We start from the raw sequence: 17,696 nt of genomic DNA on the forward strand, positions 1-17,696 counted from the left end.
TGCTTCTTCCTGCTGATGTGTTTGCTCCATGTTTATTTCCCCCGACAGAGTTGTCCTACTTCATAACTATTCCCCTTCACCTACATTAATATCCTTGTGTCTGAGTGTCTGCAGAGCTGCTTCTCTTGGGCTCCATTTCTGCCCCACTGTTACTGTAAGTCAAAGTCAGACTCTGTCAGCATCATCTCCAATCTTTCCTTTGCACACTATAAATCCTCTGTGGGACCGTATACAGTACGTACTATCTCTTCCCCATGATGACATCCTGCAACCCAACAACCAGCTACATGATGTAGAGAGCTGAGCAGTTAGTCTAACTTCTCCCAGTTGTTATGGCTATGTTATATTGATGATACTAATATCCACGTGTACAACATACATACATATAGTTAACAAGACAAAAAAAAAAAAAAAAGAGATTTAAATGAAAAGTAATTTAAAAGTACTTGTCAAGGATGTCAAGGACCAGACGGCTGATATGAAAGAGAGAGAAAGCAATTTTAAATCTGAGTAGCCCAACTATGTAAAATTCAACCATTGGGAGCTAATAAATATACAAGCAATTTTTGACATCACAACACTAGCTGAAAAAAAGAAGAGATCTTTATCTGAAATAAAAGTAGCAATACCACAATGAAAAAATACTACATTACAGGTAAAATTTCTGCATTCATCGTTATTATTATCAGAAAAATGTACTCAAGGGACCGGTGTGTAAAATTTAGTGGCATCTAGTGGTGACGCTGCAGACTGTAACCAACTCAACTGATTTGGGTTAAAATAAGTACTTCCTCAACATTAAATTATCTCTGTTGTCATGGTCACAATAATAATGTACTCAACTTTTTTTGAATGGTCATGGATAAAAGAAACAAGATAAAGAGCTACTTTCACAACACTGCTCTCCTGTGTCACATCACTGTGTTTTGTTGCTTCATCCATTCAGCCCAACCTCCTCCTGATGTGGATTTTGTCTATAAACTATGTCACTGCACTTTTTCTTTTACGCCGGTCATAATTACTACGGCCACTAGATGTCTCCTAACAACAAAATGTACCTATGAGTCATAATAACCTGGTGCACAAACAACCTATGGGCTTGTCCTATTTGGTTTGTCCATTCTGGGCTACCGTAGAGACATGGTGGTGCAACAAGGTGGGCTCCGAGGAAGAGGACCTGCTCCCGAAACTAATGAAAACAACAGTTCTTAGTTTCAGGTGATTATACGTCAATGACAACTTCATTTAATTAATAATAATATGAATACTATATTAATCTTCTACCAAAAAATCCCCATAAATCCAATACACTGGTTCTTTAAATGATCAAAATTAAAAGTACTCATTATGGAGAATGGACACATTTAGAGTGTTATTTTTATTTTTATTTTTTCAGTATCGTATATTGTCTGTAACAAGTAGCTATATTTGTGGAATAAATGCAGTGGAGTACCAACAGTGGGTCAGCCTCAGTCTCAATAAATCAGTTAAACCCAGTATTTACAGTATAGTCCATGTTGCCATGCCGACTAGATTACTGTAAACTTTCTGTCAACTACTGCATCAGTCTGACTGTTTGTGCTCTCTCCTCCTGTTGTTCTCTGCAGGTCTTCTCCCCTGACAAAAGGTACAGTATTACTTATAATATTGAAATTTTGTGGAACAGAAGTATAAAGTAGTATAAAATGGAAACACTTTTTACACACAAACACAAGCAAGGTACACAAATTTCAGAATTGTATTAAGGTAAAGTAGTTGAACAAATGTACTTAATTCACCACTGGGTTGTGGCGTTAATGTTAGAGTCATAAATGAGTGAAAAAAATACTTCCGTAACCAATAGAAGTCCTGCGACCTGAACGACCATATAGGTTGTTTGTCCCTGTCCTCGGATACAACCCAATGGGAGCGTACCAGTGACAGGCATACTGGCCCTTTGTTGTCATGGTAACAATAATATGATCTCTTCATCAAGAAAGCAAATGAATGTATTTCCCAAAAATGTCAAGCCATTCCTTTAAAAAAACACAAGACTTTTGGAGGCAACTACAAAACATCTATTCATGACCTAATCAGAGCGCGTGTGTGCGTGTATGTGTGTGTATTGTGTTTACGTGTGATGAAGTCTGGTGGACGGTGTGGGGGCCTCAGTGGCAGTGCAGGTAGTTGATGGAGAGTGATGATGGTCGGGAGTGAGAGCCAATGATTGCCTTCATGAACAGAATACTGATGAAGCTGCTCTCTAACATTTACCGGGACATGAACGTGTGCCCATATGACTTTTTGTTCATTTCTCAATTCAAACTTCATATCCATATCACACAAATGAATTTCATTTAGTGGTGGTTAAGAGGTTCTGCTGTTTCATTACCATGCTTAAGAATCTACTCATGTTTAGCAATGACATTTTGCATTTTGACAAATGAGAGGATAAAGACAGCATACGGAGGAGTGAGAGAACACATTCACCACATTACTATGATCAATCCCCTGTTCTCCCAGCCTCTCTAATAATAAATAATCTCTCTATCATTAAGGCTAAAACTACAACACTGAAGAGGGTCAGAGTTAGAGTTGAAGGACAGAGAGGAGCGACAATGAGTCATGGATAATTGTGAAGAAAAAAAAAAAAAACGGTGGCACTCTGGTGCTACCCTACCCTATTTATCTCACCTCCCACACACACACACACACACACACACACACACACACACACACACACACACACACACACACACACACACACTCTTCTCATTGGCTTTTTTAAAACCCTGACAGACTCAGAGGGAGGCTCTTATTTGTTACCATGGAGACCCAAACCCCGAGAAGCCTAATATGAAGCCAAGAAGTCTCACTCCACCCTCAGTGTTTTACGGGCTATTAAATCATTCATACTTTGTTGCTACCAGTAACAGTATTATTTCATTTCCTTTGTTATGTAACACAAATGAAGTGAGACCCCCAAGGAACAGAGTGAAAAGACGAACCACACAAATGTTCATGCATGCAGAGCAACACAAGAGAGTGATTTTCATGCTTGTGTTTGCTGCAATTTCACCTACAAAGGAATGAGAAAAGCCTGTGTAGCTCATTTTCACACATATTGATCAATCTGTTTGTTATACAGGAACAATCCATTCGTGTACATGTCTGTCTTTTTCTCTGGCATTGTTGGTGCGTCTCTACCAGCGAATGGAGCGTCCGCTGGGAAATAAAACATAACAGTCAAATGTCAGAGGCCCTGCAATGCCTGTGACCAACATCCCCTCCATCCTGCTGAACCACCTGCTCATGGAAGGAAACAAACGTGTGATATTCAGCATTCTCAATCAACACTTAACTAAAATGCTACAGAATTGCTATTGCACTGGCTTTAAATGTGACAGTCAAAGAGATGTGCCTTGAACTTTATAGTTTGACATTTTGGGAAATATGCATATTTGCTTTCTTGATGAGAGTTAGCTGAGAGGATTGATATCTGTTGGTAAAATATAAAGCCAGGAGCTGTTAGCTTAGCTAAGCACAAAGCCTGAAATCAGGAGCAAAGGGGGAAACAGATAGCCTGGCTCTGTCCAAAGGTAAAAAAAAAATCTGCCAGCAATAACCTCTAAAGCTTATTAATTATCACACATTTTGTTTGTTTAACTTGTACGAAGACTGCAGTGCGAAAACATCACATGGTTTTATGGAGGGGGGGGTTATGTGGGTGTGTAGCTTATGTGCCAGACTAATTCTTGGCTGAGAGAAGTAAAATCTTAGAGTCTTCACTGGATGCCATTCATGTTTTTACACCTAAAAATATGGATGAAATAAACCAGATACGTTGCGTTGATTAGCGAGCTTTAGAGATGTTGGTAGGCTGACATTATCACTGGAAAGAGCAAGGCTATGTGTTTCCTCCTGTCCAGTCTTGGCCTGTGGTCTTGGAAAGATGTTTGAACTTTTCTTTTAAATTCACAGGCATAGTGGGCTGGATAACAAATCGATCAGTTCCAACTACTATTGTAGTTTAAAACAGTACATGCTATTGTTTTTTCTAGTTGCTTAGCAATGACTTGACTAAAACTACGAACAATGAGAAAAAATGAATTATGGTCAGTTTACTAGTGGTGGCATCAAACATAAAAAATAGAAACAAAGTGTTTTATTGGAAACGGAAGGGCCTGTTTACCTAAAGTACAACTTGACAGCATCTGAAGACCTGTAGTGGTTTGACCTCTCACCTGACTGCAGTGAGGTAGATGTGTACTTCAGAGCGTGTCAGTACACTGTGACATCACTATTGGCTGTGGTTACAGGTTGAACAGTCTTGAAACCTTCGACCACAGAGGGCAGTAAGGCGACACTTTTCAGCCTGGTCATAAGGTATTTTTAAAAGACCTGAGCTAAAATGGATTTTAGAGGAGAGGCCTATCAACTGCCAACAGTATTGTTTTTTTTCCTTATGTATAGAAAGAAATCACTGTTTATTAAAGTGCAAGTCTCGATATTTCAAAGATGTGACAGAACTATCAGCACCATCCTAAAAGTTATTTTCAAGCCCAGTTTTGTTGCTGTGCTGCTGGGAACTAGCGCAACAAAAGAAATCTAAAAGAATATACTGCATGGTAAAGGCGATGTATGTATTTGGACTTTGGGTTACTGTGGGGGCAAGAAATGCTATTGTCCTGTCAATGACATGCTTCCAGTGTGTTACAGTGTTGCCTTCCTGTTTCTTTTATCTCTGTATCCAGCAGGTTTGAGTAGAGGTGAACAGGAGAGGGGAAAACCAGCAGAGGAAACATCGATACTCAGTCTGACAGACCAGACTAGATTTCCCTCTGTGTGTGACACACTCTTATTGATTCACACACAAACAAGTCAAAGGGGTTGGCACAACAGAAACACAGCTCTCTTGCTATACAACCTCAAAGGAATTAAATTGTATTTAAACATATCAAAATTTAGACCAAATGTAATCTGAAAGGAAAAATTTTACTGGAGACTAGCAATCTTATTTGTTTCAAAACAAAAAACTGTGCTCCTTCCTTTTCCTCTCCACTTTCATTCCATCTCCAAACTCTCCCTGTGTATCTAATCCCTTCCTTGACGACAGGTGATATCAGCTAAGGCCTCCTGTGACTCCACCAGCTGACAAATCAAATCCAAATGGATCTGGACGAGCTCAAGGAAAAAGTGAGTCAGGTGTGTTTAGCTCCATGAGGAGGTTTTGTGTTAGCCTTTTGATTAACTCCAGAAAGTGCTGTGTGTTGCCACTGCTGTTCTTTTCACTGGACCACTTTTAGTGTTGATATATTGGGTGGAGCTCACACATACAGACTCAAGTGCATGTGTCCACTCTAAAATGACAGATGGGCAGAGGAAATTATGTCTATGCCAAGTGTCCTGCAATATAACCACCCCTACTCTCCTCCCCTGTTATTTCTAAATAAGTCATAGAGTTCTTCCCTGTATACAAGTGTGTGTGCATGCCTTTGTGTATAAGGTGACTCTCTAACGATGACTGTGAGGGCAGCTGGCATAGTGGCAGAGGCCATGTCAGTTGCCTGGTCCAGGAGCCCGGGGCCTGCAGCTAATACCTGTCAAATCATATTACACATAGAGTGTGACACGAGTGAGAGGAGCTCAGATCTCAGCTGCAGCGACCTGGCATGTGCATGCATATGGGTGTGGGTGTTGATGATGTATGTGTTTTGGAAAGTGGTTTCAGTGTGAGAGTGGTTGTTTTGTTACACTACACCAGACAAATTCTAAATAAAATATGGACGATATAAACTTACATTTCTCTAAATAATTCAATACAAATGGAATAAAGGACTATTTTTTTCTTTTTTAGGCAGCATAATAACAGTTGGATGTACTCCAGGTTTTATGTTATGTTATCACTGATATACATTGTTTTATTAGTAAACCTTTGTTTTACATATTTGTATTAGTTAATTTCCCTTTGGGGACAATAGAGTTGGAGTCCTTTAACTGTCAACAGGTTGGAGCTGAGGTAGTTTATTTTCACACGCCAAGTTAAACCATTGTTTTTCATTAATAATAAATGTAACAGACAGTGAATAAGTAACATGACTGCAGGAGAAAATGACGCACTTAATGTTTTCAAGTAAGTATTATATGTGGTTTTATAAATCAAACTGCATGTCAGGAGAGTAAATGGGTGACTGTTTGAGGTTATTTTAACAGATGTTTTACTGTAAATCAAGGCAACGTGGCTCCAGTACTCGCTGGATAAAGAAGTTTTCTTCTGCCAGAATCCACAAAGCAAAGGCTTCAAAAATTCAAAATGTAAAAAGAACTTGCTTCTCTTATCACCACATGAATTTAACTGACTGAACAGTTGTTGTTAACATTTTGGGCAAAAAATAAATAAATGAATTGAGGCAAAGCTGTTTGCATGTCCATAATTCTGTCAGGGACTAGTCTAGTAGTTGTGGCACATCTTCACTTCACATCCTCACACTTTGATCAGAGTATGTAGACGTAGTAATGCTGACACTGATTTACTCTGCAGATGTAAACTGATTGGGGTTTTTACTAAGTGGTGGAGAATGTGGGTACGGTCTGTATTTCTAGACTAATTAACATGACACTAACATCTGACTAATAACAGAGGGACGATGAAGATGCAGGAAGAAAAGCAAGCTGACCAAAAGTTTCACCCAATTTACCACAGGATGGAAGGTATGTAGAAAAAAAAACCAATTTGCACATTCTGTGTGTATAGTGACAATTACCGAACATTTCTCCACATCAAGACCATAACACTGGTCATGATTACACATCATACTGTGTATCACAGCGGCAGATCCAACCACTAAAGGTGGGATCAGACTACATCATATAAGACTGATCTGCAAACCTGGGGAATCAAAAATAAAATGAACATCGAGGACAACAGTTGGTCATTTTATCCACTGTTGTGTACGTTGATACACAGACACACAGATTAGCATGTCATGATTATTTTACCCTGTTGTTCTCCGAATTTAGATGATGTTCCCCCTCTGCCAACAGTGTTAATTACCAGTCCCTTCCTCCTCCTGTATAGAACAGGACTAAAAGTGTGTAGCGTGTACTGTCAAGTGGCCAGAGCATGTAGAGAGGTGATTGTGTAGTCTCACTTATGACAAGTGCCCACTCATCAGCTCACTCAGTCTGTGCAAATGTTCTCATGAATCTCAGTGTTTAAAGAGCCCTGAAACACCATGTGACTGAAAATAGATGCAGATGTTTTGGATGCATGCAGTGCTAACATATGCACGGTTAGTGTGAGGGGTGGCGGAGGGTTTAGTCTCCCAGGTTTACTCACTGATCTCCAGCTGTCTCTGAATGCGTCCCTTGCAGCGCTCCCTGTAGTCCGACTGGGTGGTGTTGTATTCTGACATCACCTCGACAAACTTACGGGAAAGTGTGGAGTGCTGGAGGCACAGCGAGGAACAACAAAACATTTCACTTAAACCTGCTCCATGAATTTGTAACATTTCAAGTTACAAGTTAAGGTGAATATTTTTATATACATTGGTGAGCATTAGTTGAACATGAAATACTCTGTAAACATTTTTTTTTAATTTTAATTGAATAATAAACATTTAGCATTTTTGTTTCAGTTTAATCGGCAGCGTTTCTCCAAAATCCTGAACTGTACCTGTGTTTTACGTATCCTCAGGTCAGCTGATGACCTGTTCTGCCCCTCTTCTTGCTCAATGGTGTGCTGGATACCTGGAGGGATACAAAAAAAATATACATTCAATCACCTGGTGACAACTGGTTCTTAAAAATTAACCTTGCCTGCCTCTAGAGGTTCAAAACACTACACAAAATAAACATTTTGGATGAAATAAACAACATATTCAGGATTTCATTGTCCCTAAGAGTCTTAGCAGTAGGGGGCTAAAAGTATGAATCAGAGGATGACATACATGCACCAGAGAAAAGATGAGGTTCATAAAATCAAAAAGCATCAGAACAGAAATGTGCTCAGACAACCTCATGGCAGTCTGACAAATAGCTTATGAAATACAGAGCTTTATTTTGCGTGCACAGTTGACAATTTGACGTGAAGTGTGGAGTAAGAAAAAAACGGATTCAATCTCAGGAGACAATGAATATGCACAGTAAACTTCACAGAATTCCAGCCATTTATTGTTGAGATACCTCGCCATGTGTTTTTAAGGGAACAATTGAACAGATGGTTGCGTGAAAGAAAAGGCTGGGGGTAATAATCATCATTGATAATCCTCTGGAGAGCATGATTATTCATATCAGATTTAATGGTAATGTGGTCAGTAGTTGTCATGATGCCTTGCTCTGAACCAAAGTATTAGATGCAGAGAGAGACATCGTCTGACCACGTCAACTTTAGGACCTGATCTATATAAAACCACAATTATAGTCAGAAGGGCTTATTATGTTGCAGTATAATAATATAAATATTATACTGAGAGTGCCATAAGTGTATGTGCCATAAGTACAGTACATCTCTGTGTAACACAAATATTAACTAATCACACATCAAATCAGTCACTCAGATGGAAAGGGCAACTGGAACTGTGGTAGAAGACTGACTATTAAGAAATAGTATAAAAAAGTATAAATGACTGGGATAACTACTCTTTTATTTCTTCTTTTTTTAAGAGAAATGCAAGTTTTGCCTGTATTAAACACCTTTCGGACTGCTGCTTCAAAGTCACACCGGAGGAAGTCACTGCTGAACATAATAACATAAATCAAAGACACGGTCAACGTGAAGTGCTCAATCAACTACTGAATTATACAGACATTTAAGAGCTGGCTCATTTGCATCCCCATTTTCTGTAATTTCAAGTGGAATGAAATGGCTGTGCCAACTCCTGCACATTCAGGGACATTGCTTTTACTGTATGTACCATGCACCTCTCTGTTTATGCAGAAAGCTTGAGATGGCAGGTTAAATAGGTTCAGTTACTGTACAACAAAATATCACAGCTGATGAGGCATATGAGGAAAGAAATTTCAAGTTCAGGAATACGAACATTTGTCATACATGCAACAGTTCCAGCCGCTCTGAAAGATGTGAGAATTGAACGTTACATTCCTCATTAACATCAGTGTATTGTTCCATCTAGTTCAATACAGCTTTTTTTTAGCACACACATCCTTTTAGCCCCTTAGCAACAACTGTATATAGTTCGAATTTCATAGAAAAACTCAGGAGCGTCCCTACATTTCAACAGTCTAAACTTTGTCTCTCACAAAGCAGATATTGTAATTGTTCCAGGGAAAGACACAATGGTTTTGATTCACTTTAATTTGTTTAGTATCAGCACTTGAAATAACATCGAATGGGATTTATTGGATTAATATCATCCTAAAACATTTACACAAACACACACACACAAACACACAACCAGCAAGTGGTTACACAAAGGTATCCTGTGGCAACTACTGATGTGAGCTGGAGCGCCACAGTTAGAGGCCTGTGATGCAGAGCCTGTTCTGCCTGATAGCACTTGTGTCAAGTGTGTGTATCAATGTACATACGGTATATGTGCTCATACCACTGTGTGTGTGTGTGTGTGTGTGTCTGTGGGCATGCAGGATGAGGGGTAGAGGATATTATCTTCTAGCTCCCTGCAATGAAGTTGTGTTCTACTTTCCTGCAAGATACTGTATAGGGCTACAGGCATTTTATCTCTGACCTGTATTGGACACCTGAGCCCTGCAGGGAGGCACAGCAGAACATGACTTATGTGAAGAAGTTTTCATGCCACAGGATTTCAGGAAGGGCACATAAATATACAAAAAAAAAAACAACCATATATGCCAGAAGAGGAAATTAAAAAGGGATTAAAAACTGTTGTCAAGCTTACAGGAAAAGAAAAAAGGGTGGGAGGACAACAGAGAAATCAGAGAATAAGAAGATTATAGGACTCACACAAACATATACAAATGCACACGCAAGGACTGTCTTTATAAATGTTGTGGGTGTGACCCAGGACCGGGCATAATGGACACATCCATTATGCCCGCACACAGTATATGTTACAGTAACATTAGTCAGTTTGTGTGCACAAGTGTGAATAAAACTTAGTGTGTGCTTGTGCATATGAATCACAGCTAGCACCTCAGTGGCAAGTGACACTAATCACTCGGCCCACTGCAGTACAGAATCGTTGAGTGTAAACTGAGTTGTCTGTTAGCCGCCAAATGCTATGCAGTTCACTGTCTCCTTATGTCTCACTTGTTCCCCTCTCTCCTCTGCTGAGACGCCACCAGTGCCATCACATCACATAGGAGATAAGCAGCTGTGCACACTGGTTATGGATATAGACGTAATACTGCCATACAGACTTCAGGGCTAATAATCGTTTTAATGAATTAATCTGCCATTTATTTTCTTAATTAACTGATTCATCATTTGGTCTATAAGACATCAGAAAACAGGGGGACATGCCTGTTACAATTCAGTTGATGTCTTCCTGTTGTTTTCTTTTGTCTGACCAACAGCCCAAAAGTCCTAAATATTCAGTTTACCATGATGTGACACATTTTTACATAAAAAATAATCACTTAATTGTTTATCGATTATGAAAACAGATGTCAACTGACTGACTAATGGTTAAACTGACAGATTTTTTCAGCTCAGACTTGTACAGAAAATCCCTCATATGGGATCTGAAAGAGCACAAAGTGATTAATCGCTGCAGGTAGTGATTATGTAAAAATACCAACCATTTGCCAGTTGCAACTTTAAAAACAAAGATGAACTTTGTGTTCCTGTTTTATATTATTACAATCTTACAATACTGTTTGAGTGCCGATCAGGAAGAAAGAAATAAAGCATCTCGCTCTGGTAACTTGTGACAGGCATTTGTCAGTATTTGAAATCTTAATTAGTTGAACAAAAACACACAAAAGGCTTAATTTGATACAGAAAATAATCATTAGTTGCAGCTCCAGCAGGAGGAAAACAGAAGAACTGTACTTACTCTTTAATTTGGAGCGTACTTTATTGGCCAACTTCTTGATGTCTGCCATAAGATCCTCCAGCTCATCCTTAGTTTCTAAAGACAGGAGAGGAGAGGAGAGGAGATGAGGGGAGAAGAGAGGAGCAGAGAGGAGAGGAGAGGAGAGGAGAGGAGAGGAGAGGAGAGGAGAGGAGAGAGAGGAGAGGAGAGGAGAGATTACTGAGCTTGTGTGGAAACTGTGTGGCAGCCAGTTTCATAGAGACAAAATTAATAGAGAAAGAAGCAACTCTGTGTCACTCCCAACAGAGACAAACAATTCATCAGCTTCAGTCCACAGCAGCACAGCTCGTCTGTCTTTGTTCTTTCTCTGTTGTATAGAGGTTACCAGCATCCTTCAGTTCACTGTCCACTGTCCTCTTTCTATCCCGGCCTACACCCTAAAACACACACATACACACACACACACACACACACAATAGGGGGATAAAGATGAAACCCATGTGGGTAGCTGGGCACATGTGGGTGTGGACAACTAAGATTAGTTATTTTGGTGACCAGAGGAACGAGTGAAATCACGATGGACTGCAGCACAATCTGGGCTACAACAGGATGAACGGATTGTTACCAGCAGGAATATGTTGTCAGAAGGAGGAACTGGGCAGATTTCAATGATGACTAATCGAAGCAGCAGCTCTCCTCGAGCTTAACATACTGATGGTTTTCGAAATAGAATTTTTTCTTGTCCAGGAGGAGCAGTAAAAATAAATGAAGAAAAAGGGTCTTTCACTGAGGTCAGGACACATCTTGAGGAAACCTCCTCTGCTCCTGATGATTTGATTTGTATAAAAAAATGAACCAGTAAGGGCCAGTTTACCAGTATGGGAAGTATTTAAGTTTAATATGGGTATGCTTGCAGAAAGGTTTGTACTAAGTGTCATCCAAACATGTCTGTAGGCTAAAGTGTTGACAACTGTTCACACACACTTGAATGAAGTGCAAAAATCCTGCTGCCATAGAAAGGGTGTGACACGATAAATGTTCAAACTCCAGAGATTAATCGATTAATCAATCGACAAACAATTAATCTGCAATTATTGTGTTTTAGACATTTTCAAACATCAAACATTTTCTGGTCCCAGACTCTCAGATTTGAGGATTTGCTTTCCTTACATATCATCATAGACTGTATATAAAAATATAGTAAAAGTATAAAAGTATACATACATAAAAAACATACATACATAAAAAAATATGAGTTGATAGCATTAAACTGAATATCTTTAAGCTTTGGCCTGTTGGTTGAACAAAACAAGCGAATGAAATGGATCACCTTGGGCTGTGAGAAGATTTAATGGGTATTGCTCACTTTCTCACATTTCACAGACAAAATGATTAGTTGAGAAAATAATCACTAGTTAGACTTGTGGCAGTCTCTCCTTAAAGGCATGAAAAGTGAAAGACACATGAAAAGTGTCAGAAGTAACTCCACGAAGTATGAAAAAGAGAGCTTGAGAAAAGTAGTTTAAGCCCTGTCTACTGTCACACCTCCGCACAGATGACCAATCATTAATTAAGTGGTTGGGTTTGTCAGATTGTCAGCCACAGGTGTGGCAGACGAGGTATTCAGACGCTGTCTAATGATCTGACAGGTGCCTTGTTTGAAGCAGACTGAGTTCTTCGCTAAGCTAGACTGTTGCAGTCTGCTCTGTGCTGATATCATCATTCTTGGCCGAAAGTTTTTGTGAGTGATTAAAACCAACCTGTAGCCGTACAGGAGAAGACAGTTTTTCTCATCAGTGCAATCTTCAAAAGGCAGCAGCACTGAAGGATGGTTGGAGTGGTTGTCACATCATGTGACCGTCTTGAAGAAAAACTGGCTGACTTATCCTTTTAATCTTTTCTCCCTTCTGTTGCTCATTACAGCTGCAGCCAAACCAGCAGTTTCCTAATCATATTTTACAGACACTTCAGGTTATTACATGCATTTTATCCAATGTTGTTGGTCACACATAGACTATAGCTATAACCTGAACATGTGAGTATATTAAGCATGGTGTGTAGTATTTGAGAACCATCTATCAACCATGTTTAAAAATGTTGTATACTGCTTACAAATGTTAAATACAGGTGTTGAACTAAATTGTTGCCCACCTATTTAATTTTCAGTACACAGAAACAAATTTGAGGGCGGATGAGAAGAACAAAAAGGAGGAAAAGAAGAAAACAAACCAGCTTTTTACAAAGTCTCCCTCACAAATTCTCCCTGGGGCATTACTTGCCATTTTTAGAACATTGCAAAGGAGTGAGAAAGGCATTTATCATCTTAATGCCATAAGAGAACCAAATCTCCGTATGTTAACAAGCCCCTAGGAAGCCAGCAGACATAAGAGATGGTCCTTACAGTCAAACTATTCCATCAAACCAACCTGCCTGCAGAGCTGCATGTTTATTTCTGCATGGTACCTGCTACTTTAAAGCTGCATAAATCACAGAGATCAATAACCAATGGGGAAGGAAGGTGGGGAGGTATGTGGGCAGGATGGGGGGAGGTACAGAAACTCATAGTAAACATCTGCACTGAATCACAAACACAGCCACAATAGATAATTTGATTACACAGCATGAGGAATACTTCAATCACTGCTAGATGTTCAATTATCAAAAAATAATATTTGCATATATTTTATTATAAGAAAGAAGCTTTAAATGATGAGATAATTATATCTTCTCTTTCTCTGCAGCTGCACAGTACATCTATACTGCATTATGCTCTTCATGGCAGTTTGAGATGTCACACGTTGATGATTGAAAACACTGAGCTGAAAACACAAACAGACATTAAAAGTAAACTAACCAGCTTGTACGATAAGATAAAACTGTAACAGCTCAGTTGAGATGGTGAACCTATTACAAACTGATCAGCAAAGCTCTGCAAGCTTTTAATCTGCTTAACAGACCTATTTCCATATCAGCAAACATCAGCCTGTGGTACATCAGGCTCAGTGGGACAAAGCGGTGGACATGCAGAGCGCTAACTGATGAAATGACATCATTTTATATCCAGATGCAAAACACCGGCTCATTGAAATGTAAAATGGCTGGAACCTAAGAAGATGTTTTTTTCCAACAGTATTCTCTCCATCTCTCTTTTATTTGTTTGTTTGTTTGGTTTAGCGACAAAATGATTAAGAATGAAATGATTAAGGACGATATAAAGATCCCTGACCAGACTCAAGCCAGGAGAAAACAAGCTAACATGGTCAGCATCCTAAATCCCTCGTCCACTAGGATGCCTATGTTGGTGTTCGTGATGTTTCTTAAGGCCAATTCATGGCTGACATTTGTGTGCAGCCCAAAATTTGACTCCACATGGACTGTCCACAGACTGCGCCTGCCCCAGAAATGTTTATTGGATGCTTGATTCATGCACCTTAAGTATGCATTGCTTTTTGTGCCTTTATTACAGTGCAGTGGAGACTGACAGGAAAGGGGGTAGAGAGAGGGGAATGACATGCAGGAAAGAGTCGGGCCGGTCGGGGCCAACAAAATTGGATAAAGTGCATGTAACAACCTGAAGAGGAAACCCTGAACTGGCCTTTAAATGTATCCTGTTGAGTTTTTGACCACTAGTTTGTCAGGCCTCAAAGATACACACAAAGCTTGTTGGTGATAAGCAGTGAATGTTAGCAAAATGTTGTTTGTTTACAAAAAACCCCACAAAGGGTGCCTTTAAATATTTAAGTAACATATAGGAACCATTACTGTGGTGGAAATCTTTGTGAGCTGGAGAAAAAGAGAATCCCCAGCAGTTTAGCTGTCTTAGGCAGAAGTATTTATTGTAAGCTTGGCGCCAAGGAGAAAATGATGAGCAGTACGGTGACAGTGAGTGAACCATGGTCGTGCCACACCAATTACCTGAAGATATCTTGTCTGACAGCGGGTACATATTCCCAGGTATCACATGGCTGCAGCACTTGACCACACCTTACGCCAAATAGGGCTAAACTACAGTCTAAACAATGTGTGAAGATGCTATTGGACACCAAAATTCACACTGTCACATGTTCTTACCTAATTAATATGACAAGTGTCTTGTCCTTTCACCTACTTAGCTCATCCTTGACACTAACTAGATCTGAACAATCAGTTTATGCCTTTCTTCTACACTCTTATCTATAAGACCTTGGGTATCCCAGCCATGGAGGATAACAGTGGCTCCATCTAGACACAAACCGTCACAATAGAAGCTAAACAGTGAAACACAGAAGGTTGTTATAGCCTGAACTCTCGGAGAGTGAGTGAGGTCTAGGAAAATAAGAGGAGCACTGAAAGTGAAGAAAATTTCCTTCACAATTACAGTATAAAATACAGTAGAGAGGTAACATTAGTGTGCAGCTGAGTTAGACAGATAAATATAATACCATAGTAAAATGACACCAGGCCCATGAAGCATATACAGACAGAAGACAATCTAATTGGAACAACAAGAGAGGAAATGAACAGTAATTAAATTAAGTGGGATGTGAAACATGGGGGTATTAAATTCTAAAGAAAGAACTAAATGTGAAAAATATTTTTTTCCACCACTAATCAAAAAACAAACACTCGCAGCATTACCATTTCCTCAGTATATATTTGAATAAAATTGTATCTCTGGTCAATAATTTTCCTGCCAAGGGCAACACGTACGCAGAATACAGTGGGTTTGTCAGGGTCAGACACTGATCTGAGGTGGTGGAGTGAGACCCTCAGGGCAAAATGGATGAACAGTGCTCTGTGGTGTGTGTGTTTGTGTGTGTTTGTGTAATTTGTATTACTTGGTAAACTGAGATACTTTTAAATAACTCTGAATGATGAATTTATTTCTGGATTTTTTTCCCCAATCATATCTTTGTGTGTTTGTTTTTGTGTCCACTTGTGCAAGTTTGCACAGCCTCAGAAACCCATAGAGGTGTAAGGTTATGGAAAAGCAATTCTCCCAGGTGTGTACGCAACCTCTGGAAACCTCTTTGTATCTTCCATGATGTCAGCTTCACTGACATCACAGATACAACAACACAAAGCTAAACTTAGTTTTGGGCCATGCATGGTGTGTGTGTATGTGTGTTAAGGAGCTAGATTAGATTTCCCCCTCGTGGTTGCCAAATAGAGGAGGCCAACCTGCTCAATCAAGTGTCTATTCAGCCTCATTATTGGCTGCCTGAAAAGAGGAGGAGTACAGACACTGATGAATAAGGAGAGGGAGAAGTGAGAGGGCAAAACTGAGGAGTCAATTGAGCTGTGGCTTCACACTCCTGCCCTCTCCCAGAAGCTCTCGAATGGAATCTTCAGGTCACGCTTGTTGCCATCATTAAGACTGTGTTGCTATGGCGATGTGTGCAGTCGGCCCTCTCGCCAGCTTCAGATTCAAAGTGGCAGAGGGAACGAGAGAGCCAGAGAGCGAGAGAGAGAGAGCGATACGCCACGAGGCGGGAGGAAATGGAAGAAATGTGGAAGAAGCAAGAAGAAGAGTGAGCAGAGAAGATGAAATAAATGGCGTTCCGGGACATTTATTCAACTGGAAGATTACTTTCAAGACCTTTTTACCTTTACTTCTGAGTTAGAAGTTAAGACAGCATGACAAGAAATATAGGGAGAGTGGAAAGAGAATTAATTATAGGATAAATCTGGTGATAGTCTATATTTTTACTGTCAAAAAAATGGATGAAATCAATAAAACCAATAAAGAATTCATGCTACAAACACGTATTGCCTGTAGCCAAAGTCTGATATAACTTATTCTTATATGTCATAGACTTAAAAAGCAAGAAACCAAGCCTGGAGGTGACATGATCCTTTGCTATAATGAACATGAGCATTTTAAGGTCCCTTTACACTGGATGATCTTGGGCCATCCAAGACGTAAGCTGAAAGTCTTGGGAGAAATGTGGTGAAATCTATGGTTATGCAAAACGGCGGACCTGGATGTCACAGTGAGTGAGACGTGTCCACAGGGCCGATGTGGAGCTTTGGTGACCAAAGACTGTGACAAAATTCAGAGTCAGAGTTTAGGATCAGGTTCTGACAGTGTGTCCAATCAGTATACAACATGAAATATTGCAGAATACACCAGCCAATTTAGTCAGTGATAGTTTTAAATGAAGGTTTAGGATAAAAACAAAAAACAACACACTTTTCCCTAGCCTTCATTAGGTTCACCTCTAATCCTGCTCTCTTGTGGTTCTTCAGTGCATAGAGGTGTCAGCACTATGGCCAAAGCTTGTTTATTGTTTCCTGCATTTTCACAAAAGTAAGAGCAGCGCATTTGCCTGATATGAGCTGATGACATGCCTCTGTTTTCATGTGCTTTTTTCTATTACTACGATTGAGCACACTCTCATTGCACAATCTGACAATCTTCAAATTCATATTGTATGGTCTGTAGTAACCAGTATTTTATTAGACCCATCCCATAAAGTGAGACATACAGTAAACTTACACTGCTGTTGTTGGACAGTCTAAAGGCTCTTAAGTATCCAAATTATTTAAAGAAATGACTGAGCCACAATATGTTTGTCACCTGTTTTTTCATGGTATTTTTTCATAATATGTAAACTGCAGAATAACACCAGACTTTATCCTTTAAATTCAACAAAGGCCCTTGAAAAGGACTCAAAACTAGGTACATGCACGCAGCATGCGCCTTCAACCACCAGGTCACATGACGACTTTGAATATGATTATTCCCACAGTTGTCGGTTT

At 39.6% G+C, this 17,696-nt stretch overlaps 1 protein-coding gene and 1 long non-coding RNA gene across 7 annotated transcripts in view; one reads left to right on the plus strand and one right to left on the minus strand.

Moving 5' to 3' along the window:
• stx1a (syntaxin 1A (brain)) overlaps positions 1-17,696 on the minus strand; it is a 62,427-nt gene that overhangs the window by 11,484 nt on the left and 33,247 nt on the right. For all 4 annotated transcript variants that reach the window (XM_071496834.1, XM_071496831.1, XM_071496832.1 and 1 more), the window contains exons 4-6: positions 10,977-11,051; positions 7,655-7,728; positions 7,319-7,427 (exon numbers count right to left, since the gene is read on the minus strand). In XM_071496834.1, the coding sequence (XP_071352935.1) occupies positions 7,319-7,427; positions 7,655-7,728; positions 10,977-11,051 (258 nt within the window). The remainder of the gene's footprint in view (positions 1-7,318; positions 7,428-7,654; positions 7,729-10,976; positions 11,052-17,696) is intronic.
• LOC139632090 (uncharacterized) lies at positions 521-7,798 on the plus strand. Of its 3 annotated transcripts, none has more exons than XR_011693500.1 (7): positions 521-1,218; positions 1,608-1,627; positions 4,734-4,822; positions 5,096-5,184; positions 6,620-6,690; positions 7,354-7,508; positions 7,676-7,798. It is a non-coding gene; the product is annotated as an uncharacterized lncRNA (long non-coding RNA). The 3 variants fall into 3 exon arrangements; XR_011693498.1 differs by having other exon boundaries at positions 4,737-4,822; XR_011693499.1 differs by lacking the exon at positions 521-1,218 and having other exon boundaries at positions 1,263-1,627.

The sequence above is a fragment of the Trachinotus anak genome, unplaced genomic scaffold, assembly GCF_046630095.1.
Source record: "Trachinotus anak isolate AG129_WGS33_773 ecotype Australia unplaced genomic scaffold, CSIRO_AGI_Tana_v1 ptg000014l, whole genome shotgun sequence".
Lineage (NCBI taxonomy): Eukaryota > Metazoa > Chordata > Actinopteri > Carangiformes > Carangidae > Trachinotus > Trachinotus anak.